The sequence below is a fragment of the Poecilia mexicana genome, unplaced genomic scaffold (assembly GCF_051168715.1).
Source record: "Poecilia mexicana isolate PSO_F unplaced genomic scaffold, ASM5116871v1 scaffold_3, whole genome shotgun sequence".
NCBI classification, from domain to species: domain Eukaryota; kingdom Metazoa; phylum Chordata; class Actinopteri; order Cyprinodontiformes; family Poeciliidae; genus Poecilia; species Poecilia mexicana.
In genome coordinates, this window is record NW_028263372.1 from 14,147,149 (window position 1) to 14,170,239 (window position 23,091).

The following is a 23,091-nucleotide window of genomic DNA, read 5'->3' on the forward strand; positions in this document are numbered from 1 at the left end:
GAAAGTACTGTCAAATAAATGGCCATAGAGCAAAAAAAATTTTTTTTTTTTTTAAAGAGTAGCTTCTGGATTTTCACAATGTTGCATCACTTATTTTTTACTGAATACATTGTTTGAGAAAAAAAAAACATTAAAGCTATTTCTCAATTTATATCTTCCACCAATAGTTTTTTTCCTTGTCATCTGCAGTTAAATAATTTCAGTGGTTTGAAATCTGTTTATAAGACAGCATCACCTAGTGGCAGACAACAACAACAACAAAAAGAATACACATGAAATATTGACTGAACGAATCAGTCAGTTTGGTCTTAGCGCGTTTTATTGCCCAAAAGCTAAAAATAAACTAATTCCGGTTTAATATACCCATAAATGTCTCGGAACATTTGTTTCCTGTTTTACATTTCAGTGAAATGCGAAGTAAACACTGTGTAATAAGTTACAGAAAGAACTACTGGCAAAATTAAGCACAGGGAGCCTTTGTACAACACAGAGAAAAGGTACTTGAAGACACCTGTTTTATAAAGTACAACAGTGCACATTAAAAATATGCATCAGCACAAACAGACATAGCGAGTTGGCCTCATTGAAAGTCGTGTTGCCGTCTTTGTTGTTTCAGTTGTGCAACTTCTGCACCACAGGCAGCTTAGTAGCACAGACAGAACATCAGTATTTAGACAACTTACGACAACAAAAGAAAATTTTAGGCCCGAAAAACTTTTCTTTTTCTTTTCGCAAACAGAGTTGCACGTGAATATATGTACAGAGATTCTCACACACGGCATTCTCACTCACACACAGACACACACGCACGCACGCACAGACAGACACACAGACACACATAAAATACTCCAGGCGATCCAGAGGCACTGCATCCATTTACAGAAGTCCAGTCCTTCCAGTGGCCTGAGGTCTTCCTGGTTCTTTGTACCTGCATGGCAGTATGTAAAGTTCATATGTAGTAGATGATCTCCGGTATCTGGCCATCCTCTACCGACGTGCCGTTGTTGTTTCCAGGTGAGCTAAAGAACAGAAATGTAGTTTTGGTCCCAGTTGTTGATTCTTGGGTCACTTTCTTCAACCCTTTAGTGCCATAATGAGAGTCTGGACCCTGTGAGATAAAAAAAAAAAAAATCCCCCGAATTGGTTAGTTCAAGTTTTCGCGATGATTTCTTCTGACGAAATGCTCAGGCTGACCTTTAGGGTGGCACATGCAGTGTAGCTGATGTTGGGCAGGATCTCCACAGGCTCTTTAAACATCACTCGGAAGGTGTTTCCTGAGCCGTCGCAGCTGAAACCGGTATCATTCTGGCCCAGTGTGATACGTTTGTCACTCTCTATGATCTGAAAACAGGAAATTGTTGATTTGTTATCAGAAACATTGTTTTGTCTGCAAAAAGAAAGAAGAGGTTAACAATGGTTTAACAAGCAGGGTGGTTTTGTTTCCCTACATGTGGCCAAGCCAGTACTGTTTTTCATTAATAAATGAAATCAGCATTTGAAAAATGTATTTACCATTTTGTCCAATAACAAAATTTGCTTTGCAACTTGCCATTTAGGGACAAAACTGATGTGGTAAAAGGTCCCAGCACACACTGTACTTCTTTTAAAAGGTCAATCTGTTTGGATTATGCAGCAGGTTAATGATTGTCTTTTACAAGGAGGTTTAATCAGTTCTCACCTTTGCTTTATTATTTGCTCCAGTTGCCTTTTCTTAAAAGTTAAAAACTGTTAAAACATTGTAAAGATTGCTCGTGAAATCACTATTTTAAAACCACCAGATTTGTATTAAGCAATAAAAAGAATAGTCACATCTAGGAGTGAAAATATGATCAGTTCTTCTGGCTGCCCTCTTCAAAGAGGATTAAAGCTGAAGTCATAATGTAACTAAATCTATCTATGTCAGATGTTTGCAAACTTTACAATCCAAAGAGCCATTCTTGCTCTCAGTCCATCTTAATAAAACTTGTTTAGAACCACAAATGTCACATGACCTTTTCAAGAAAAAAAAAAAAAAGACATCTTGTAATTTCTACTGCATGACATGTATTGTCTTAAATTACCAATATTTTATTTACATGTTTTGGGTTGCAAAACAAAAAAGCGTAAAAGTTTGTGACAAGAGGATGAATATATTTCCTTCCACGGGATGTTTTTATGGAAAATCTGCTAAAGACACACAGTTTCCAACCTAATGACCAAAAAAAAAAAAAAAAAAAAAAAGAAAAGATTTAAAAACATGTTGCTGGTACTTGTAGTGTACTACAATACTACAAGATACTGCTGAGGAAATGCAATGCAATTATTCCATGAGAAAAAAAAAAAACCTCCTACAACATATATTAAATCTATATTTAAAAATATTAGCTGGTTCATCGTTTTTACTCGTGCTACTCCTGCTGGACCAGAGGTTGAAGGCCTTACCTGAATGTTGACCTGATAGTCAGTGGGTCCATGTATTGAGCCATATAAGCCAAAACCCACGATGGATATTCTTCTGTTAACATTAAATCTACAGGGAAACATAAACAGGAGAACAGTTGTTAAAACGAGCCACGGGTTTCGTGCCCGGCGTCGACTAACGGACGTAAGCTGACCTGATTCTGTCGCTGGTGCCGCTGTACCCCCACCGACTCTCAACCTGCTGGAATCTATTAATGCTACACTCCTCCCCCCTGAGGCAGCAGCGAGGCCTGTCAATGTAGTCGACCCGTGGTTTGGGGTTTACTGTAAAGTGTAAAAACAGATTTACCACCTCCCGATCGAACAATATTCCAGATTGGGCAGGCCCTGTCGCACAAGAAAAAATATCAAACTGGTTTCTGTGGTTGGAGCTGTATGGACACATCAGGAAACATGAAGAACGTGCTGAGTGACGGCTGATCTGCTCAGGACACACACTGACAACCAAACGGTCCTTCTGCCAGGACACATACCGGCTGCGAACTCTTCAACGGTCATGAGCGGGAAGCGGATGAGCGGCAGCGCTTTCCCCAGAACCTTCTGCTTGTTCTCCGAGGTTGGGGGAAGCTGTTGCCTGTAACACTCAGCCTCTGCCCAGCGGACCACCGCTTCGAACAGACGATTCTCCCTGATGCTGAGTGTGTCTCTCTCCAACACTGCACATAACGTATCTACACACACAGACACACAGAGTAAGCAACACTTTTAGATCCTACAACAAAGCGGAGGAGCAGCACACACGGCATGAAGAAGACTCGCATACCAAGGTCGATATCAGTGAAGCCTTCTGCGTTTATTGCGTCTGCAGTGCTTTTGTCGATAGTGTCCAAGCAAAGAGTGGCAAGCTGAGGCTCATCAAATAACCTCGCCTGTGAAATGGAGCAGAATATTCAGATTACAGCCATTCATTCTGTTAAAGGCTGGCTGCAGCAATTAAATAATGTGCATACAATTTGGCCAGCATGGAAAACCAATACAAAACCATGCCAGAGATGAAATATGATGAATCAAATTAAACGTTATAATTTCATTGGAGATGCACCAATCAGGCACTTCATGGCCAATTTCCAGTCTAAGCTGCCATTTACCCCCCGTTCTACAGAGCATAAGACATGAGAGAGAAAAAATATACTGCAGGATGTAGCAAACACTAAACATGCGCTACAAGTTCCTTACTGGAGCTGATATATTTTTATCTAAAAGCAGAAGCACATGTCCCTACTGTTATCTAATTTTAACTAAACTAAAACCTAAGAACTGGATGTTTGTGAGTGTGTCTTGAGGCTGAAAAACAAAGCACCTTATTTTTCATGCATTTAATAAACAAGTTGAAAAAAAATCATATTACTTTAAGTGCATGACCTGATAATTAAGGGATAATAAGGAAAAATCATTCAACTACCACTGGTTCATTTCCAAAAATTACACTCGGAAATCACTCCTGGGATTGTGTTTTGCTTAGGTTTTGCGAAAGAATCTATGTTTTACATTGCAGTCCTTCAAGATGTTAAAGAAATATCAAGCAACTGTAGAACAAAATGTTGAAACCTGAAGGAATAAACACAAAATAGAGCAGCTAATGTAATTAAACGCCTACTTGGAAAAACTGGGAGCCACTCTCTCAATCTTCCAAGAAAATATAAATGGAGATTAGACCAAGTGACTTATGTCATAAAAACAGCCACCGATAAAGACTTTGAGTGCCTCACTAGTTAATAATGACTTTAGAAAGAACATCATCTCACGTTTGAGTAAAGGCACTTTGCATCCAAAAGGAGTATTTACATTGTTCAGTGTTTTTAGTTCCTTTACTGTCAGATTTTGACTAGACAGCTGCGTAGACCGACAGTAACCTGAGTGAGAAGCATGAAGGCGTTGTCGGCTCGGAGGTGCTTGGTGAGGAACTCCACACAGTGGCCCTCCAGAGCTGGGACTGCATATTTCTTCGCTGTGTACAGAGTCGTCATCACAGTCTCTGGACCGATATGGACCTCGTCGGAATACAGAAACCTGTACAGCAAAAATAAGAACAGCGAGAACAAGAATAAACAATTTTCACCAAGCTACCCAAAGCTTCGATTTCAAATGAGAAGAAAATCTATATTTTCGTGTATATTTGGTTTAGGGGTGGGCGTTTATCTTTTATTGCGATAAATTTCTTGTCATGAAAAGAATTTTGATTTTGATTCTAGTTAATATCTAAAAATACTGCACATATTGTCTGGATCGTTATTTTTAGGATCTTCTCCACTGTTTGCTTTAAGAGTATCAATACATGTTGAAATGTAATTAAATGCAGTTAATGTGCGCTGTTACTTCTTTATGTGTCTGGTAACCTAAAAAAGTGCATTATAGATGTATGCGGTTTCAAGAGCGGCGTTTGTGTTTGTGGGGCTGTGACTGCTGTGTCATGCAGTCACAGCCAGGAAGTTGTGTGAAAAAGAAGTAGTACATAGTTTTTATGGTCACGTTGATCGTTATTACAACGTAGGCCTGTCACAATAAACAATAAATCAACTAATTGGATCATAAATTAAAATAAGCTCAATAATTTCCATTTGCATGTTTTATCGTTTTCCTCTTTTCTCTCTCTTTCTACAAGAACTGGTCTTCATTCTCGTACTTTGGTCTCTGCCAGTCATTTTTTAAGAAGAATTTTGTCTATAATTTATAAATGTAGAAGACTTTACAGTTTATTTTATTTTTTGTTTCTGTTGTTTTATTTATTTATTTAGGATATGTAAAATGTCTTCCAGTTCCAGTGTTAAATGTTCAATAGAATTAAAAGTTTATTGATCTTTGAGAATGTGCCTTTCCATTATTATACAATTACCTTTATATTACTTGAAAATGATCTCAAAACAACAATATCATTGTTTATCGCAATACCTTCTGGGGCAATTTATCGTCCAGCAAAATTCGTCATCATGACAGGCCTAATCACAATACTCCCACAAAATATTGTGACAAAACTTAAAGTCCATATTGTCTACACTGACATTTTTTTTCCCTTTACATTTTGTCACATAAAAACTTGAATATGTATATTTTATTAGGATTTCCTACAATAGATCAAACAAAGTAGTGCAGAATTGTGGAATTGAAAATAATCTAGGGTTTTAAACTGTTTTACAAAATGGATTATATTTACCAATGCGTAAATATAATCCATTTTCTAACACGCTTATCCTCGCAGGCTTTCGAGGGGGGTAGTGTGGAAACAATTTGTGTTGCTTTGTTATTAAAATGACTTTTTCTGTTCTCTGTGCAGTCCTGGTATGTAGCAATCTGAAAGCTGAGTGTGGGGTCTGAGACCACCTGTCCCACCTTACCTGAGCAGGGCCAGGAAAGCTGCAGGCTCCACGTCAGGGAGCTCTATTTCAGCTGAAGTGGTGGCCATCCCCCCGTTGAACATGGCATCAAACACGGCGCTGCCAGCGGCCAGGACGAACTTATGGGCAGGTATCCTCTGGGCCTGTCTGCCTTTTCCCACGATGAACCTGACGTCGCTGAGCAGCTCGTTGTTGAACAGGAAAGCGAACCGCTCCTTCAGGGAGCTCTTCGTCGCCTGCCAGTTGTAGACGGGCTCCCGCTGAAGGCCGAGGCCCGGCGGGGAGGCGGACGGTGCGGGAGCTGAGGCTGGCATGTTGCACAGAGCCCCTGCGGCTCCGCATTGTACCGAGTTGGACGGAGCCTCCGGACCGCTTTGGTTCGACGCCAATCCGCTGCCGCTGGCCATTACGAGCCACAGCAGTTTTTCTGCCTCTGATCCTGCAAACAGCAAAGTGCTAATGATACCGTGTAGCGACCGCAGAGGTGATTAATTTATTTACGTGTTGTCCATCGCGCAGGAGGCCATTGCTCAGGTTCTTCGGTTGCTAAAGAGACGCACTTCCTACAAAACACATTTTCCTCGTTTTGGATTGGACGGCGTCTGGCCTCGTTTAAGTCGCACTACTGCCCCCTGGTGGGCTCCTCCGTGTAGTTCCACCAACTTTCTGCACTCATTCATCAACAAGAATTTAAACAAAGTAATAATAAATAAATAAATGTCTGTTGCTCAATTTTAATGTTTATTTATATTACGTGCACTTTTATATTGCATACATTAAATATGTGGATATATGAAATTCTTAAATATTGAAATAATTAAAGATTCTTCTAAGACAACGATTTTTAACATGTATTTAACCCTGAAATTTAAGTCTGTGCATGATACATTATTCACTCAAGATTGGAATTACAGATATCTTTTTGCTTTATGCTTTTGTTCATATTACGTAACTGCTTTGAATCATAGTGTGTAAATGTTTATTGGCCTTTCTTTATTATAAAGCTGCACTTTTGGAAATGATGCCGTGTTTGTCGATTTTTATAGTCAACAACTAGATGTCGGTGTTTTTTGTTTTTAAAAAGTATATAGTCTCACAATAATGAAAAAGTAACCCGGTCACATTGTTTCCTGCAACTGTCTGATTAGCATGAAACATGGCCGATTGTCCGCCTCACTGAGCATGAGCAGTTGTGTACGAGAGCGCCCCTGAACGTTGGTAAGAGGTAAAAAAGAAAAAGGAAAAAAAAAAAAAAACTCATTCATGATCCAGAAAGACGAGAGGGACAAGACTGAGCCCGCAAGTGAAAGCAGGACTGAAAGTTTGATGACTGCAACAGACCCGTTTTTTCCAAACATGACACAGACTAGTCCGAGACTTTTCTGGAGCTGATTTCTGTTGATTTTATTTTCTCTTCAAGAAAGCCCCAGACGTTCAACAATGAGCGCTTCTGCGGGGACGGGGGTGTTCATGCTCTCACTGATGTCCATCCCTTTCTGCTATTTATTAAATTCTTTCATTTACAACAGCAGGTAAGTAAAATTTCTGCTAACTCGGTTTGGCGACTGCAAAACTGTAAATGTCTGTGTAGTAGTGTTATTAAAATTGTTTTATTCTAAACATCAGAATGTTTGCTTAATATTCAGTGCAGAAGCTTTCTTCTTCGCTGGGTGCACAGGACTCCTCATTCTGACCACTTCAGTTCGTTTTATGCTCAAGAAGAAGGCTCCTGTTGATCCTCTTTTCTATGGTATGACTTACTTGTCTTGACTCTTAACACCTTTTCTGCTTAATATATCCACTACTTTGTTATTCATGACCACAAAAATGATTATTATTATTATTATTATTATTATTATTGTTTACTAATCAACTAACTAAAGATTTCAATGCAGTGTATGCAGTGTTGGCATTCCTGAGCGTGGTGAACCTGATCATTGGGCTGGAGCAAGACAACATCATTGATGGCTTTGTGACGTTTTACCTCAAAGAGGTAAAAACCGCTGTGCGTACAGTGTGTGGCTCACAGAAATGTTTCCCTGTATAGATTTTACAGATGAATCTCTGTGTTGCAGGCAGAACCACACATTAATACAGCACATGGACATATGATTTCCTATTGGGATGGCTGTGTGCATTATCTTATGTATCTGCTTATGGTTGCTGCCATTACCTGGGGGTATGACCTGTCCATCCAAGTGTGTGTCGGTACATGTGGTTCCGGCAGTAATAACAGCGGACTTGTATGGTTTGTGCAGGGACAGTTACCGAGCGATTGGACTGTACTGGGTGGGTTCTTTTGTCATGCGCACCATGGTCTACATTCTTGGGAACGCTGTGGGTAAGAATACCAAAAATAATAGGGGTATCTTTAGATGAGCAACTCTTAATTCTCAAGTGAGTCTGTGTTTCTCACAGTGATACGTTATCTTGTTATGTCTATTTTTTCCAGGAAAATATGGTAGCCAAGTCACTCCTCTCTTCGTCCTCCACATGCTTTATATCTCAGTGTCTGTTTGGGCTTGTTTCCGGATCTTTAGTCAACCCTCTACACACGATGCCCAGTTAACGGTAAGTTACCAGATTCCTCTGCACATCCTCAATTATTCTACATGCGGTGCTGCTTTTGACTCACTTGAGCAGATGACTTGAGTCGTCTGCTACAGTCAAATCTCATTGTGTACTCTTTATCACAACTTCTGCTAAATACTCTCCGCATACGATATAAGACACAGAAGTAAACGTTTCCAGAAAGCAGACTGATTCACCACAACATTCATCAACATCAGCATTTCACTGTAGTTCCAAGTGAAAAAAACACACTACTGGGGTAGAAAATGAATGTTATAGGCTGCTAAACAATTAAACTCCACTGCAGTTAATCCTTTTTGTAGTGTAAAATAGTTTATACCAATGACTTCTGCCTCCGGCTGTCTGTGAAGACACAAGGAGTAAATTCTGTGGTCAAAGTAATATTGTAGTACTTTTAGGGTTAACCAATCAAAGGCAAAAAAAATTATTTTTGCCTTTGATTTTTCAAAAACCCACCAAACCCACGCAGAATGTGAATAAATAACAGATTTCAAAGGGTTAGCTTGGATTTTTATGAAGTGTGGTTATTAGTTCCTCAGTGATTCTTTTGCACAATGGAAACAAAACCTACAAGTTTATTGAGTTCTTGGCAGAACTAAAGAGAAGTCGAATCTGATCTGGAGGGAGCGATGGAAAACACGGGGTAATTAAGTTCCAGGGATAAACATTCAGGGAAATGGTGCTAATTATAACATATAGGCCTTTCATTGCCTCAAAATTAATTACATATGGAAAAACTATGATTCTCAGACTCAGCTGTAACAATCTGAACATAAATGTGAAGCAGATTTGTGCTCGTAATGTGAATCTCTGTCTGAAATAAGTGGTCAAAATGAGAATAGGCTATATCACAAATTTCTTTCACATGCTGACTTTGTCTTATAAAAAGCAACACTTTAGCATTTCTGACACAAAAATAAAAGACAAAGGAAACAGAAGCAGTTTAAAATGAACTTTTATTTCTGCACATTTTCACTCCAAACTTAAAAATACAAACAGCAAGAACATGTCTGTAGCTGACAGTCTCTATTACAAGGAACAGCAAAGCCCTGCCACCCACTCTGTTAATAAGTGGAAGGCAATATAATAATAATAATAATAATAATAATAATAATAATAATAATAATAATAATAATAATAATAATAATACATTTAATTGAAGATTAAATTCTTCCAGGTCATCATACTTATCTTAAATCTCTAATTTAGTAAGCACTGATGACTGCAGATTTATACTTCCATTGGTTAATTCATATTATTAAGGAAAATAGAACCAAATTGATAGGTTTTGCTCATATGTAAAAATGCTTAGTTATTTTTATATCTGAACCTAAATATAACAACCTATACACCCATTATGTGTATAGATCCTACTCCAGAAAATAAGAGAACAAATTGCTGATGTAACTTTTTCATCAACGGCTCTGATCTCAGTGGTGATCTTTGGTCATTTTCTCTCAATGATGAAGACAGCAAAGTGCATTAAGCTGTAGATGCTCATGTCAGGAGCACAGACAGCTGAAAACCAGTTGAATGTCATTTTTCAGAGCATTCAGGAATCACAGCGGACAAACGTGCTCCAGAGACCTCTGGATTTGCTGTTTATCGTCTACCTCATCCCAGCTTTGGCCTTTTGTGTCTTCAGAGGCTTGGTAAGAAACTGTGAAAGGATCAAGTGTAAATCCTGGACTGATGAAATGATTCATCAGTGGCCCGTGTTTGTTTTTGAAGGTCGTTCTGGACTGTCCCAGTAAATGGTGTGAGGACTACACCCAGCAGTTTGAGCCGTACCTAAAAGATCCCTCCGCCTACCCCAAAGTCCAGGTAACTCAGTGACATGAAATATGATAAAACATCGTCCAAACACATCCTGATCTTTAATGTCTTAAACTGCATTCACATTCCCCAGATGCTAGTGAGCATGCTGTATTCTGGACCCTACTACATCATCGCCCTGTATGGGTTGTTGGTCCCAGGATGTGAATGGGTGCCAGATCTGACTCTTGTTCACTCAGGTGCTCTGGCTCAGGTAGGTAACACTGATCATTTTGAGGACAGCTGGAAGTAGTAACTTGTTTGCACACACAGAGGATTTCAAAAGTGTTATCTTTTATTTTCATTTCATGTTGCAAACACAAACAGTCAGGAATTTGAGGGATTTTATGTGAGAGACCAACAGGAAGTATTCAAGAATACTTAAAGACATACCAGACAGTTTAGGGACAACTATTTATTATCTCCACAAATCTGGTATTTTTGGAAGAGCAGTAAGAAAACAATCATTTAACAATCATTGCTAAAGTTGGTCACAAATCTTGTGGGGAACACACCAAACATTTGGAAGAAGTAGGTCAGATGAGAAAAATCTAACTTTTTGGTCCACAACTAAATGCTGTGTGGTGGAAATCTAATGCTGCACATCACCCTTAAAGCATCCCCATGGAGAAACATGGCGGTAGCAGTGTTATGCTGTGTTGATGCAAAGAAGCTGGTCAGTTTTGTTGAACAGACAAAATCGACAATAAACGACTTAATTTTGTTCACCCCACTTGATCCTTTAGTAAAAATAGACAAAACCAGCCGAAGAAACATCTTATTTCCTTAAACAGATCACCTAAAAGTGAATGTATTGCAGAGGTTATGTGGCAATAGAGTTGGGCAGCCTCTCACTTTATTTACAGGCTATTTATGGAGGTTGTGTAAAAGATTTAAGTTGAGCAAACAGGAAGTCTTCAACTGCCACATTTGTGAATGTTACTGAAAGGGCTTCAACTATCCACCTTTAATCAGGGTGTTTTTTTTTTTTTATTGTATCCGTTTCTGTGTTAAGTTTGTGTCTTCATATAAAATAGTGAGTTAATATGTCAGTGTAATAGTTTTGGTCTTATTACACAGAGGTTAAAGAGTTCTGTGGGAAAAGGAAAGGATTTTGACCAGATGCCAGAAAAAGAGTGACTTCATGGTGACATTTTGGTTATTCTTTAACTTTTTCTACTTTAATGTTTCTGGACTCATTGACTTGTTCTTTGGTGAATTAACCAGTGAGCACAATAGAGACATCTATTCATATCTAAAATTGGAACGCTGTGAAGATTGGCGGCAGCAGCTAGTGCACCACTCTCATCTCCGCCGTACAAAGCAGCTATTGTGTTTGAGCTCCAAGCCGCCACGTCACTCAGCAGTGGGACTAAGGGCAGAAGGTGACTTCAGACCGAGAGGAATGGTGGTATTGGCGGTATTCACTTAAATGTCAACTGTTCAGCGGGGGCTATAAAAAGGAGCGCTGATGGTCCCGAAGGCCTGGTTGCTATGAAACACGTCCATTTTCAGTAGCTTAATTAGAAAAGATGACAGGGAGGGTTTAGTTACATTTCAAATTATTTGGGGGTATGTCAACAATGACACGTCTAGATCCAATGGCTTACTAACAGAAAATATTAGCTGTAATTACATCATCCTCTCCTGTTGTGTTAACCCTTCATTTCACATGGAAAATATAGACTGTGCTGAAGTTTGATATGTGGCAATACTGAAAAGAAAATACAGAACCCCAGGCTTCCCATATAATTATGATTTATGACAATGCCATATTAATTCCATTTTTAAAGCATTTTTATATTATAAAAAATACTTTTCAAATCCAGTTTTCAGCCTCACCAAATCACTTGGAAGATACATCTGGTCAGTGATGCATTCGAAACTTTCATCAGATCTCAGTTCAATGTTGAATTTTGTTATGATTTTAAAAAAAAACATACTGATTGAAAGATCAGGATAATTTGCTTTGAGATGCACTACATTGGGTCAAGTCTCACTTGCCAGTAAGAAGAACTATTTAGTGTCATATGGCGCCTATAAATTCAAATAGCACAGATGGTGTTCCTCAAGGTTTCATTCTCAGCCCACTGTTTTAAAAAATATCTGCTTTCTTTGGAAGGAGTGTATCCGCATCCCACGGTTAGACTTTCCAGTGTTTGCCCTTTCTGCCATGAAAAACTCTTTTGTTAAGCATATCAGGTTATAATGACAATGATTCTGGACATTGTGGTTTTTTTTTTGTTTGTTTTTTGACTGGTTTTTGAAAAGGCAACAGCATTTATAAATCTCGTTTGCTTTAACTTTGCCTTTTACATCCTTAAATGTCTCAAGTTTCATGTAATTCTTTTAAAGTCCTAGCAGTATGTCCCTGCTTGTTCCTCGCTGTAATTTATCTCTCATTTCGTCCTTTTCTGCTCTGTTTTACAGGCCCAGTTCTCTCACATCGGTGCATCCCTTCACACACGGACACCGTTCTCTTACAGAGTACCGGCTGACAGTCAGCCTGTCTTCTTGCTTGTTAATGTCCTGTATGCTCTTGTGCCTCATGCTCTGTGCTACCGTTGCTGCACGCAACCAGCCTTCTTCCTCAAGCCAAAGGGAGCAAAAAAAAAACAATGACTCTGCACCTCTGAAACAGACGAGGCACACTACAGAGTGCAAGGATGCCTTTAAAAACGCCAGAATAACTTGCAAAGCCCTAATTTATATTTGCATTTACCCACAGTTTCTGTGGAGCTGGGGTCCCTCCACCCTCTTTAAAGTGTGTGCTAAACAGAAAACTGAATCGGTGCCATGTCTGGTAGTTTATGCTGTAAATGTGAAGAAGTGTATTTTGTGTAGTTAAAAACATGTTTGTGGTTTTTAAACTATTTGTCATAATATATTCTGTGTTTTTGTCTACCTAAGTATTTGCTTTATGGGCTTAGGATTTGAATTGGCAAAGAAATAATTTGTGTATTTGTGTCTTTCCATTTAAATCCAATTCTCAATATAATTCAGAACCACTTGCTAATGCATTCCTTGCAAATACCACATTATCACCTCAATATGGAAAAAACACACAGATTTATGGACAACTTCAATGCAAGGATGTTCAAATGCTACTTTATCTATTGATTTAAATTAAAATGGACTTGTTTCCCATTGTTTTAAAAAAATGGACAGGAACATATATTTTTTAGCTCTGATGTCTTTTTGTTTGCATAAATTATACATGTCCATCCAAAGTCAGTCACTGTAATGAATGTATTCCCCAGAGCAATATTTTAAATGATTGGATTGGTCAAATAACTGTTGTGGGCAGGTTTTTGTAAAATAAATATTTGATAAATTGCAGATTTTTAAAAATTTGTGTGTGTGTGTGTGTGTGTTCATTGTAAAGTATTTTGATGGCAAATAAACAGTGCAAGATAAGAATATAAATGGGATTTTATGATAATAACTACTGAAAACATATTATTTTTTATTTAAAATGCTTAAATGATTATTTTGTTTATTTATTATTTGGATGATAAAAAAGGAAATACTTTCCAGAGCCTCTTTCTGTCATTTGCACATGATTCTGCCTGCTCTGATTTTTGGAGAGTAGAAACAGTAAAACATAAATTTTTTGACTATACTAAGTGAATGAGAGGGAAATACTAATTATAAGACTTCATACAAATAAGTTGTAATCAGAAATGAAAAAAATCAGCTGATTTAATTTTGGAGTTATTTATAGTGCAGGATTAGAGCCACTGCATATTTTAATATTATGTGGTTTATTTGGTATCAGTGACATAGTGGTTTACTCCAAGCCAGTTGGTGGCGGTAAAGCACCACAAGGTTGCTTGCAAACCGCCAACAAACGAGAAAGAAGAAAAATACTAGTTCGCCTGTAGCCAACAGACATTGAATAATCGCATTTCTTTTCATTGTACAATTACGTACATATTATGATTATACTAGCTAAGGCCTTGATAAAAACTCGCAGCTTAATCAGGGAGAGTATTAAAACCCGTTCTAAAATAGAGTTGTTTGCTAACGTTAGCTTAGCTAGCAGCTGCTAGCTTCAATGGCAGCCTCCACTACTCCTCTTGTCTCTACTTCTACATTAAGGTTTGAAACTCTACTTCTTTTATCTTGTTAAAATAAGTAGTAAATAAAAGCTAAATTGTAAACACAAGTCGACCAGTTATTTAAATAAAAACTCGCTGCCCTGGACCGGGCAATTTTCAAAAGCACGTTGAAGCATGTCTGTTGTCATCACCCTGTTCATGCAGTCCATCAACATAGGAACATATCATCTAGTCAATTCTTTCCAGCAGAGTCGAGCCTACTGTCTCTACGGCTCTTCTATTACAGCTGTGTGGTGTATTTATGCTACTGTTTTGTTGCTGTTTTTTTACACTTACAGTCAGAAGCAGCGAAGAGTTGCACAGAGGAAGGAGAGAAGAAGACGCAAACGACAAGCCCTTGCTCAAGCCAGAGAATGTGGTACAAACCCTATTAAGACTTACTGACAACATTCATTTCGTCGTTGCCTTGATGGGAGTCTCTGAGTCTCTTGTTGCTTTATTGTAGAATTGAAAAATGACGCTGAAGAAGAGGGTGAGGTGAATGAAGGAGATAGTGAGGGGGACAAGGCTGCTGAGGATGAAAGGTAGGTCAACACTTCCGTCTCTGCTGTCCTGCAGCTGTCAAAAACTTCAGTAAATCAGTCCTCAACTGTATCCTGTGTATATTTTTTTCAGACAGCGACAACATGAAGAGTGGCTGGAAAGAGAGAGGCTGGCTCAGGAGGAATTCAGGCTGAGGACAGAGAGAGAGGAAGCTGCAAGGAAAAGAAAAGAGGAGGAGGAGGTAATTTCCTGATGAGGTGGAGGAGGAGGAAGTAATTTCCTGTTGAGGTAGAAAGGAAGAAGCTAAGTTGCCAGTTTGCACAAATTTGTTGCTGTCAGAAAACGCACTAGTTGTTTTTTTCTCTCCTTTTTCCACCATATTTGAACAATAAATAAGTTGGGCTTAGAACTATTTTCCTGGCAGAAAACGGTAATATTTCACATTGCTTTTTTGTTGTTGTTTGCTGTGTTATATACAATAAATGTGACTTGTGCAGTTTATTTTGCACCCGTCAAACACAAATTCTGTGAATACTGGTGAGCGAACGGGCAAAATGGATAAGCGATCTATGTCATAGATGCAGACTTCAAATGGTCGCTGTTCTTGAATTCACAGCGAATGATAAGGGAGGAATGGGAGGCCCAGCAGAGGAGAGAAGAAGAGGAAAAGGAGCAGAAGCAGCGGGAGAAGCGCGACAGAGAGGTGAAACGGACTCCAGGAGGATAGAAAATAAAAGCAATATATCCTCGGCTGCTAACTTATCAAAAAAAAAAAAATACAATAAGTTCATCAGATGAACACATTTTTGCTCTGTGAATGATTATTACTTTTCCTTGACTTTGTGGCACAAGCAACCATCATGTTCCTTACCTAAGACACACTCAAAGAGAAAAAAAAGCTTACACCTTCAGCTTGCACATCAAGAATGTATCTTTTACTTTGTGTGGGACTGTATGTAAAATTGATTGATACATCTGTAAGTTTCCTTGATATCTTGGGTGATTTTTTTTGTTTTTTTGTGCCTGTCAGGCTTTGTGAATGAACTCTTAACCCCCAATGACAGATATGCTGCAGTATGTTGACGTCTTCACGTTTTTCACAAATCGTGTGTTTAAAACATTTGTAGGAGGCCGTTCAGAAAAGGTTGGATGAAGCCGAGAATCAGGTAAGAAACAAACATACGTGTCACTTAGAAGAGCAGGAAACCTTTTGTATCTGTAGGAGACAGAAAATGTGGTATTTAATCCAGGGTCAGCTCTTTTTGCTACTGAAGACTCAAAGCTGAAATGTGTCTTTTGACTTCTTAGGTAGATCATATGTTTGTTTGTTGTCTTGTTTTAGCTGGAGAATGGAGGACCGTGGATGAATCCCGAGGCTCCGGCAATGACGAACTCGGAAAACTTTGGAACGGAGCGCGACGTTGCCAACTGCCCTTTTTTCCTGAAGACAGGAGCATGCCGATTTGGAGACAGGTTCTGTTTGTGTCTTTTTATTTATTTTAAAAATATAGCATATCAGTTAAATCTAAAATATATTGCCAGTAATACTTTACCTAAACGGACTATTCTTTGTAATTGTTCATTTATTTCAATCCGTAAGCGCAGGTGTTCTCGGAAGCACATGTATCCGACTTCCAGCCCGACCCTGCTGGTCCGCGGTATGTTCAAGACGTTTGGGATGGAGGAGTCGCGGCGGGACGATTACGACATGGATGCCTGTTTGGAGCACAGCGAGGAGGAGCTGCTGGAGTCTTTCCTCGAGTTTTACCACGACGTTCTGCCGGAGTTCAAGAGCATCGGCAAAGTGGTGCAGTTCAAGGTGACGGGAGACAAGAGCGTTCACTGAAAATGTATTTAATGGTCTGAAAACCAGATTTTCTTAGTTATTGTAGTTTGTAATGTACGCTGATCATTCTTCTCTTAGGTCTGCTGCAATCATGAACCACATCTGAGAGGGAATGTTTACGTTCAGTTTGACACGTAAGTTACTCGTTTTGTCTTTCTAAGCTGCTTAATTCTGCTTTTTGTTGAGATTTTATGCGATATAGTGCACAGGATAAGTGATAATTGTGAAGTGGAAGGAAAATTATACCTGGCTTCAAAATCTAAAAAGTATGGCGTGTATTTATATTCAACTCTCTGTGTCAACACTTTGTTGAACCTCTTTGTTGAGCCGTATCCCAAAAGCCTATCAGTTTGCAGGTTACTAGATGTTTGTTTTTTCCATTCTTCTTTTATGTCAGACTTGATCTAGAATAAAACACGTTAAATTTGCGGCTGTCAAGACAATTCGTTAAAAAGCTCAAGTGGTATGAAGCCTTTACATGTCCTGTGTCTTGGCTTCGTGCCCAGAGAGGAGCTGTGCAAAGAGGCCTTTGTGAAGTTCAACGGGAGGTGGTATGCAGGCCGGCAGCTTCAGTGTGAGATCTGTCCTGTTACACGGTGGAAGAACGCCATATGTGGTGAGCTAGCTTTCACGTGTCACCCTAAGGAGAAGCAACATTCGTTTCAGTGCGTTGACTGTTTCATGATTTTTTTTTTTTCCTCTCGTTAGGACTGTTTGACAGACAGAAGTGCCCTAAAGGCAAAAACTGTAACTTTCTGCACGTATTTCGAAACCCGGGCAACGAATTCTGGGAGGCCGACAGGGACCTCCAGATGTCCCCCGATCGCAGCATCAGGGGGAGTCGCAGGGCCGAGTGGCATTCGGAGCGCCACAGGGAGCGACCGTGGAGGCAGCGCCGCTGCAGCCGGAGCCCGGCAAGATCAGAGCGATCCCACAGACGGTGGGAGGACGACCGGGAGAGGAGCAGGAGCAGAGAGAGGAGGACGTCCCACCAGCGCAGAGAAGACAGGTGGTCTTCTAGATCGCGACACAGCGACAGGAGGACGGACCGGCGCCGGAGCAGGAGTAAGAGCAAGAGTAGGGACAGATCAAGGAGCAGAAGCAGAGACAGAGAACAGCGTAGAGATAAAGAGGGGGAGAATAAATACAGAGACAGAGGCGATGACGGGGAACCTCAAAGAGAAACGAGGGAGAGATCAAGAAGCACAAGTAGAGAAAGAAAGAGACACAAAGAAAGCAGAGAAAGAAGCCCAAAGATATCAGAGAAAAGTCTTTGTGATGGTACAAAACCCCACCGTCATCACAAACGCTCCAAAAAAAGCAAGAAGAGCAAAAAGAAACACAAAAAGAAAAGGCTCTCATCTGAAAAGACACATTCCTCCACGGAGTCAGGAAGTGAGAAAGACTCAGAGGAAGAGACTTCAACACAAAGTCTGAGTGGAGGCCTTAAAGAAGAAGAGGGAACTCAGGAAAAATGTGCTGGTCAGAACGATTTGGATTCGGAGGTGAAAACCGAGGCCTCTGCTGAAATCAAGACTGAACCGACAGCAAACGGGGACATTTCTTAATTTCGTTTTTAAAATCAGTCATTCACTGCTAGCATCGTCAGAATAAGTAGTGTAAACATCAATACCGTAAACATTTCATGGATGCTTCATGGATTATTAAGTAATATCTTTCTGGTGAATGCTTTTTACAGACTCTGTGTTCAGATTATGTTATGAAATGGTCAAATATATTTCATAACACAATTCAGACAGCTTTTTAAGCGCGGCTTAGCTTGTAGACACGTGAGTAACTTGGATACATTTTAAAATAAATGCTTGGTATTGGGATTTGAAGCACTTCCTGGCTCTTCAGCAGAAAGAAAAACATCAGAATTGGTTGTCCTTGAATACATTTATTGTTTCAGATTTAAGAAAAACAGCTGGCAGTGTTAAATATAAAACAAGTCATTCAGCTCAAATCAAGGATGGTTTTGTTCAATAATGGGGTTAAGACTGCAGAAAAGAAACACGCATTGCCTAAGATGAGCATCCATCTTGTTCTTCTGCATTAAACACCTGTTTGGATATCTTTGCATCTCGTATGCTCATAATTACTATTCCACAAAGTTTACGTAGTTGTGAGATAGGAATATAAAATACAGTCATCTGTAATCAAATAGTGCCCACATACTTTGTTAGAAGTCCCTTTTTTTATGGCATTCTCTTTTAGACGCCATTAAGAAGGTTAAACACAGTGTTCTTTGGTCACAGGTGAGTCGAAGAACGAACCAAACCTTTTATCAGTGGTTATGAAGCTGTTTTTTTTTTTTTTAAGTCACTATCCTGTCCTGAAGACTTGGAGAAGAGACCCAGTGAAGATTGATCACAGAAATGTAACATATTTCACTTGAACCCTTTCATAAAGGAGATATGATGATCCATACTCGTGACGAAAACAGCAATACAGAGAACAGAAAGCTTAGCGAGCCGCTGCAAAATCAAAGACCACAAAGTCCAACATATGTAAACAGTTCATATCTGTGAAACAATACTGATGCTGTGATCTACACAGGTACAAAGGGTACTGAAATACTGACCTAAGTTGGTGCCTCATACTACAGGAATACTTTACAATAGAGTGTCTGCATTTTATGTAAAAACAAACAAAAAAAAAACAACAAATGGAACAAAATGGAAACTTCTCATGTTCTTTGAGACAAGCATTTAAACCCAACAAATGCATTTTAGTATAAGATTTATTACCAAGACTGCACATGCAGTGGTCAAATGATTTTAAACCACACCCTCCCCAAAGTTTGCTGAATTGACTTACTTTGCTTTAGTGAAAACCAAAAGGACCAGGACTTTGTAACGGCGAACAATTTGTACAGCCGAGGATTCAGAAAACGCCTAAAAGAACAGCTTTTCGCTGCATTAACCTTCCTGGTGTTTGTAGTATGCAAGAGGCACCAGGAGCACTTAAAAAGTCTTAATTACTAATTCTGCAAACAATGATCAAAGGAGGATCTAAACATGCTGGAGTTGTGATGTTAGTGCTACATTTACTCTCTGTTGAGTTAAGAAGTTGGGAGAAACACTATGGGATACTTTACAGGAAGTCGGGACAGCGGAGACACACAAACACTACATTTGGCACCACACTGAATGATCGTTACAGTACAGAGCGGTACAATGATGCTGATTATATACATACAACACCGACACTGGACAGGAAAGGACACAAAGACGTGGATGTGGACAGATCTGCATCTGTGGGTCGCAGCAAGAAGCGGCGGCGGCGGCGTGATCTATGTCAGCCCGATTTCTTCCAACACGCTCCGCGGTGCCTCGGCTTCCTGCAGGGGAGAAACAAAAACATATCTTCTGCATTTCTACTGTGAGTGTAATTAATAGTAATAACCATGCGGGCCTTCATAGTGAGCCACAACGACAACAGCGCCGCATGCTTTGCTAAAAATACAAATCACAGACGGGAATCTGTCAGCTTGAAGTGGCCGTAGCCGGACACCACCACAAACAGGCGGCGCGTCGAGGAGGAGGGGGAGGTTTAATTCAAGAGCCGCAGGCTTAGAATAAACAGATGGCAGCAGGTGCAGATGGCTGCACATTGGAAAATGCAATGCCTCAACATGCCACAGCGACCCTTCTGTTTGGTTCACTGCCAAGGGAAATTCTTTTAATAGATACACAAAGAATTTCTACGAGGTAATGACTACAGGTTTCTTCTTCGTGGAAAGAATTTCTAGTTACAAACTTTAATGATGGGGATTTCCTTAAAGCGAAGCAAACCTTTTATTGTTAGAAGTCAATTTTGCACTTCTAATTTGCTAAATCATCTTTTGCTTCGAATGTCCACGTTACTGGACATGTTCAAATAGCGATCGTACCTCCTGCAGCAGGTCGGCCTGCTCGATGGCCTTCAGCACGTTCTTCTTGGAGGTTTCCTGAGCTTCTCCGCCCAGCAGGAACTCATCCAGGATGAAGTAGGCCTTCTCAAAGTTGAAGATGATATCCAGCTCACACACCTGTGTGGGAATGGCATGGCAGAGATATATAATAATTAATAATAATAATAATAATAATAATAAAAGATACAAAAGACACTTTGTTTCTTACAGTAACAGGATTTCATCATTGTGTTTGTGTGACTCACACTGCCAAAATATTTGTCCAGTAGCTCCACATATCTGTGAATAATTTCCAGAGTGATCAGCTCATTATCCTGATCCTCGACAGCACAGCAGAAATACAGACTGGCATATCTAGAAAAAAACAAACAATGAAGGCAGGAAATGCAACAGTGACATCTGGAAAAGATTTAGTTAGCCTTTTATTGTTTTTTCCACAGCTTAAAGGAATGTGTCAATGCAAGAGTAATTTTTGCTCAATCCAAAGAACTGATTTACAATATTTAGAGGTTTTGCATGTACAAAATGTAAAAACAGAACATATTGAAACACAATAAACTAGACTGAAATAATAAAAGCGTGTCCAAGTAGTCCCTGTATAAAACGACAATACAGCACTACTGTTTAGTGAAAGCACTTTTGTTTACCTTTCAGACTGAATTAGAAGACACTGGCTATAGCTATAAAAATAGAACTTTTGATACTAAATCACAGTTGGGACTTGTTATGTAAAAAGTTTTTTTTTTATTATTATTATTTTTTTTACATCATCTACCTTTTGTACACAATCTTGAGGTCTCTCCATTCCAGGAAGCTGCACATCTTAGGCTTCCTGGCTAGTATGGTCTGGACCAGATCTCTGGAGATCTTCTTCCTCTCCTTGTCAGACAGAGGGACATACCATTTCTGAAGCCGCAGCTTCCCCTGCCGGCTGAACAGCAGCATGAACTGCATCTGAGGGGTTAAGATCCATGGGTGAGACAAGCATGAATCATAATCGGTGAGAGACATTGAGGCAAATGTAACCGAACGGTGGATGGGGGGATTTTTTGAATTATTATTATTTTAGGTTTAAACTCACAAACCACAATATATAGTATAAAACGAACGAAAAACATTTATGTGACAGAAAAACTCATTTGTCGCAATAAGTTAAAATGTGCTAGTTGCAGGAAATGAATGAGATGTTAACAATAACAATATGACACTAAATTTTTTATCAAATTTGGACCACATCTTGTACATTGTTCGCCTTGGGGGCTTTTGCTTTACGTTTTATTGGCTCGCATCAGCTAATGTCGCTCTTAATTGCCTGATTTTAAAATCAACACCACGTTACGCGACATTTGCGCCCCCCTCCTGCGACGTTTATCTAGTTACAACACAAACAAGATGGCAAAGACAAGATTCGTTACCATTGGAATTGACCTTTCAGTTAGAGACTTGACCGGCTGCAGCTTCAGAAAATTAAGGCTCAACACATAATCAAAACAAGACGAGAGAGGTTTCTATAGCTTAGCTTCCCGTTCAGCCTGATGCTAAACTGCCTAGCGGATACTGTTGACACACCAGCTGCGCTGTGATTGGCTGGAAAAGTCACGGCTCTACAATTTGATTGGTTCTGAGGTTCCGTTAGTCATGACGTTAATGTGGAACTGAGGATAACTACTGACTGCTGTGGCTGAAAGTTTACTGTGTACTTAATTTCGCTTCTCTTTGTTTAGTAACGATAGCATTTATAACTAAAACTAGGAGAAATACTTAGAGAGAACAATTATGAAAATAAAGGTAATTATACAAGAAATAGACGTTACTCTTAAGCTACAAATATTTTTTAAAAAACGAATTACTTAAAACTCAAACAACAGGCTGCGTTGCTAATGCGATTAAGATATGATTAAAGTGACTAGGGCTCCAGTTTAAGCAACTGAAGTAGGCATTTCAAACACAACTCTCATAATAATAATAATATAATATACATATTGTTGGAGTGTATTATTATTATTTGTTTTTACTTCTAAATTACTTTCTGCCCCTAAACTTTTAGGCGAGGGCTACGTTTGAATGTAATTTGCTGCACATGGAAGTTGCACATGGTTTATTTCGCATTGTAAAAACTGAAGACTCTTCCAGAAGTGCATGTGTAAGATACACATAACAGCTTATGAAGTGCCATAAAATAATGCTTTCCACTTCACCAATTTCTATGATTTTGCCTTTTGTCACACTCAAATATTTCAGATCACAAGACAAGTAGTTGGTAAATACAGTTTTCAAATAATAGTTTCATTTATGAAGGGGGAAAATGATCATAACCAGGTAGTGAATTATTTCTTTCTCTGTAAAGTAAATAATGAATTGTTTCACGGTTGGCAACTATGGCAGTCTTTGACATCTTTGTGAAGGAATTTTGGTCCTGTCCTCTGTACATAATTATCTTTACACTGAACTGTGGTGTCAAGTTTCAGTATTGCCATTCAACAAATATATTGATAAAAATAAAATATTTGTATGTGTGACCATTTA

The 23,091-nt window shown here is 39.2% G+C and overlaps 4 protein-coding genes across 5 annotated transcripts; 2 read left to right on the forward strand and 2 right to left on the reverse strand.

The window, feature by feature from the left end:
* Nucleotides 1-301: 301 nt before the first annotated feature.
* Nucleotides 302-6,374, reverse strand: LOC106914650 (BTB/POZ domain-containing protein 1-like). Of its 2 annotated transcripts, none has more exons than XM_014981575.2 (8): nt 5,793-6,374; nt 4,314-4,470; nt 3,224-3,329; nt 2,934-3,131; nt 2,595-2,787; nt 2,422-2,509; nt 1,195-1,341; nt 302-1,108 (listed from the first exon to the last, which is right to left on the reverse strand). In XM_014981575.2, exons 1-8 carry the CDS (start codon nt 6,197-6,199, stop codon nt 950-952), a joined length of 1,455 nt encoding a protein of 484 aa, XP_014837061.1. In that variant the 5' UTR covers nt 6,200-6,374; the 3' UTR covers nt 302-949. The 2 variants fall into 2 exon arrangements, with proteins under 2 accessions (XP_014837061.1, XP_014837062.1); XM_014981576.2 differs by having other exon boundaries at nt 2,595-2,724; nt 5,793-6,373.
* A 313-nt stretch (nt 6,375-6,687) lies between these two features.
* On the forward strand, nt 6,688-13,644 carry LOC106914649 (transmembrane 6 superfamily member 1). The gene is made up of 10 exons (XM_014981574.2): nt 6,688-7,324; nt 7,439-7,542; nt 7,688-7,785; nt 7,868-7,971; nt 8,051-8,133; nt 8,245-8,363; nt 9,932-10,036; nt 10,116-10,208; nt 10,294-10,413; nt 12,630-13,644. The coding sequence occupies exons 1-10, from the start codon at nt 7,233-7,235 to the stop codon at nt 12,819-12,821; spliced, it is 1,110 nt and encodes a 369-aa protein (XP_014837060.1). The 5' UTR covers nt 6,688-7,232; the 3' UTR covers nt 12,822-13,644.
* A 377-nt stretch (nt 13,645-14,021) lies between these two features.
* Nucleotides 14,022-18,723, forward strand: zrsr2 (zinc finger (CCCH type), RNA-binding motif and serine/arginine rich 2). The gene is made up of 11 exons (XM_014981569.2): nt 14,022-14,300; nt 14,599-14,678; nt 14,766-14,844; nt 14,936-15,044; nt 15,420-15,506; nt 15,931-15,969; nt 16,146-16,276; nt 16,409-16,622; nt 16,728-16,783; nt 17,156-17,265; nt 17,358-18,723. The coding sequence occupies exons 1-11, from the start codon at nt 14,257-14,259 to the stop codon at nt 18,215-18,217; spliced, it is 1,809 nt and encodes a 602-aa protein (XP_014837055.2). The 5' UTR covers nt 14,022-14,256; the 3' UTR covers nt 18,218-18,723.
* LOC106914646 (adaptor related protein complex 1 subunit sigma 2) lies at nt 18,534-22,138 on the reverse strand. Its single transcript, XM_014981573.2, has 5 exons — nt 21,981-22,138; nt 21,341-21,519; nt 20,811-20,919; nt 20,545-20,682; nt 18,534-19,992 (listed from the first exon to the last, which is right to left on the reverse strand). Exons 1-5 carry the CDS (start codon nt 21,981-21,983, stop codon nt 19,945-19,947), a joined length of 477 nt encoding a protein of 158 aa, XP_014837059.1. The 5' UTR covers nt 21,984-22,138; the 3' UTR covers nt 18,534-19,944.
* Between the last annotated feature and the right edge of the window lie 953 nt (nt 22,139-23,091).

Bases quoted from the DNA above. Each gene is read 5' to 3' on its own strand.
- zrsr2 (XM_014981569.2), top strand. From the start codon at position 14,257: ATGGCAGCCTCCACTACTCCTCTTGTCTCTACTTCTACATTAAG. The intron at 15,507-15,930 runs GTGAAACGGACT...AAACATTTGTAG, and splicing joins GGGAGAAGCGCGACAGAGAG to GAGGCCGTTCAGAAAAGGTT. The intron at 16,277-16,408 runs GTTCTGTTTGTG...CCGTAAGCGCAG, and splicing joins GCATGCCGATTTGGAGACAG to GTGTTCTCGGAAGCACATGT.
- LOC106914649 (XM_014981574.2), top strand. From the start codon at position 7,233: ATGAGCGCTTCTGCGGGGACGGGGGTGTTCATGCTCTCACTGATGTCC. The intron at 7,972-8,050 runs GTATGACCTGTC...TGGTTTGTGCAG, and splicing joins GTTGCTGCCATTACCTGGGG to GGACAGTTACCGAGCGATTG. The intron at 8,364-9,931 runs GTAAGTTACCAG...GTCATTTTTCAG, and splicing joins CACACGATGCCCAGTTAACG to AGCATTCAGGAATCACAGCG.
- LOC106914646 (XM_014981573.2), bottom strand. The intron at 20,683-20,810 runs GTGAGTCACACA...ATTCCCACACAG, and splicing joins TGGACAAATATTTTGGCAGT to GTGTGTGAGCTGGATATCAT. The intron at 19,993-20,544 runs GTACGATCGCTA...TCTCCCCTGCAG, and splicing joins AGGCCGACCTGCTGCAGGAG to GAAGCCGAGGCACCGCGGAG.
- LOC106914650 (XM_014981575.2), bottom strand. From the start codon at position 6,199: ATGGCCAGCGGCAGCGGATTGGCGTCGAACCAAAGCGGTCCGGAGGCT. The intron at 3,330-4,313 runs GTTACTGTCGGT...TCCATTTCACAG, and splicing joins CCTTCATGCTTCTCACTCAG to GCGAGGTTATTTGATGAGCC. The intron at 2,788-2,933 runs GTATGTGTCCTG...CTTGTGCGACAG, and splicing joins CGTTGAAGAGTTCGCAGCCG to GGCCTGCCCAATCTGGAATA.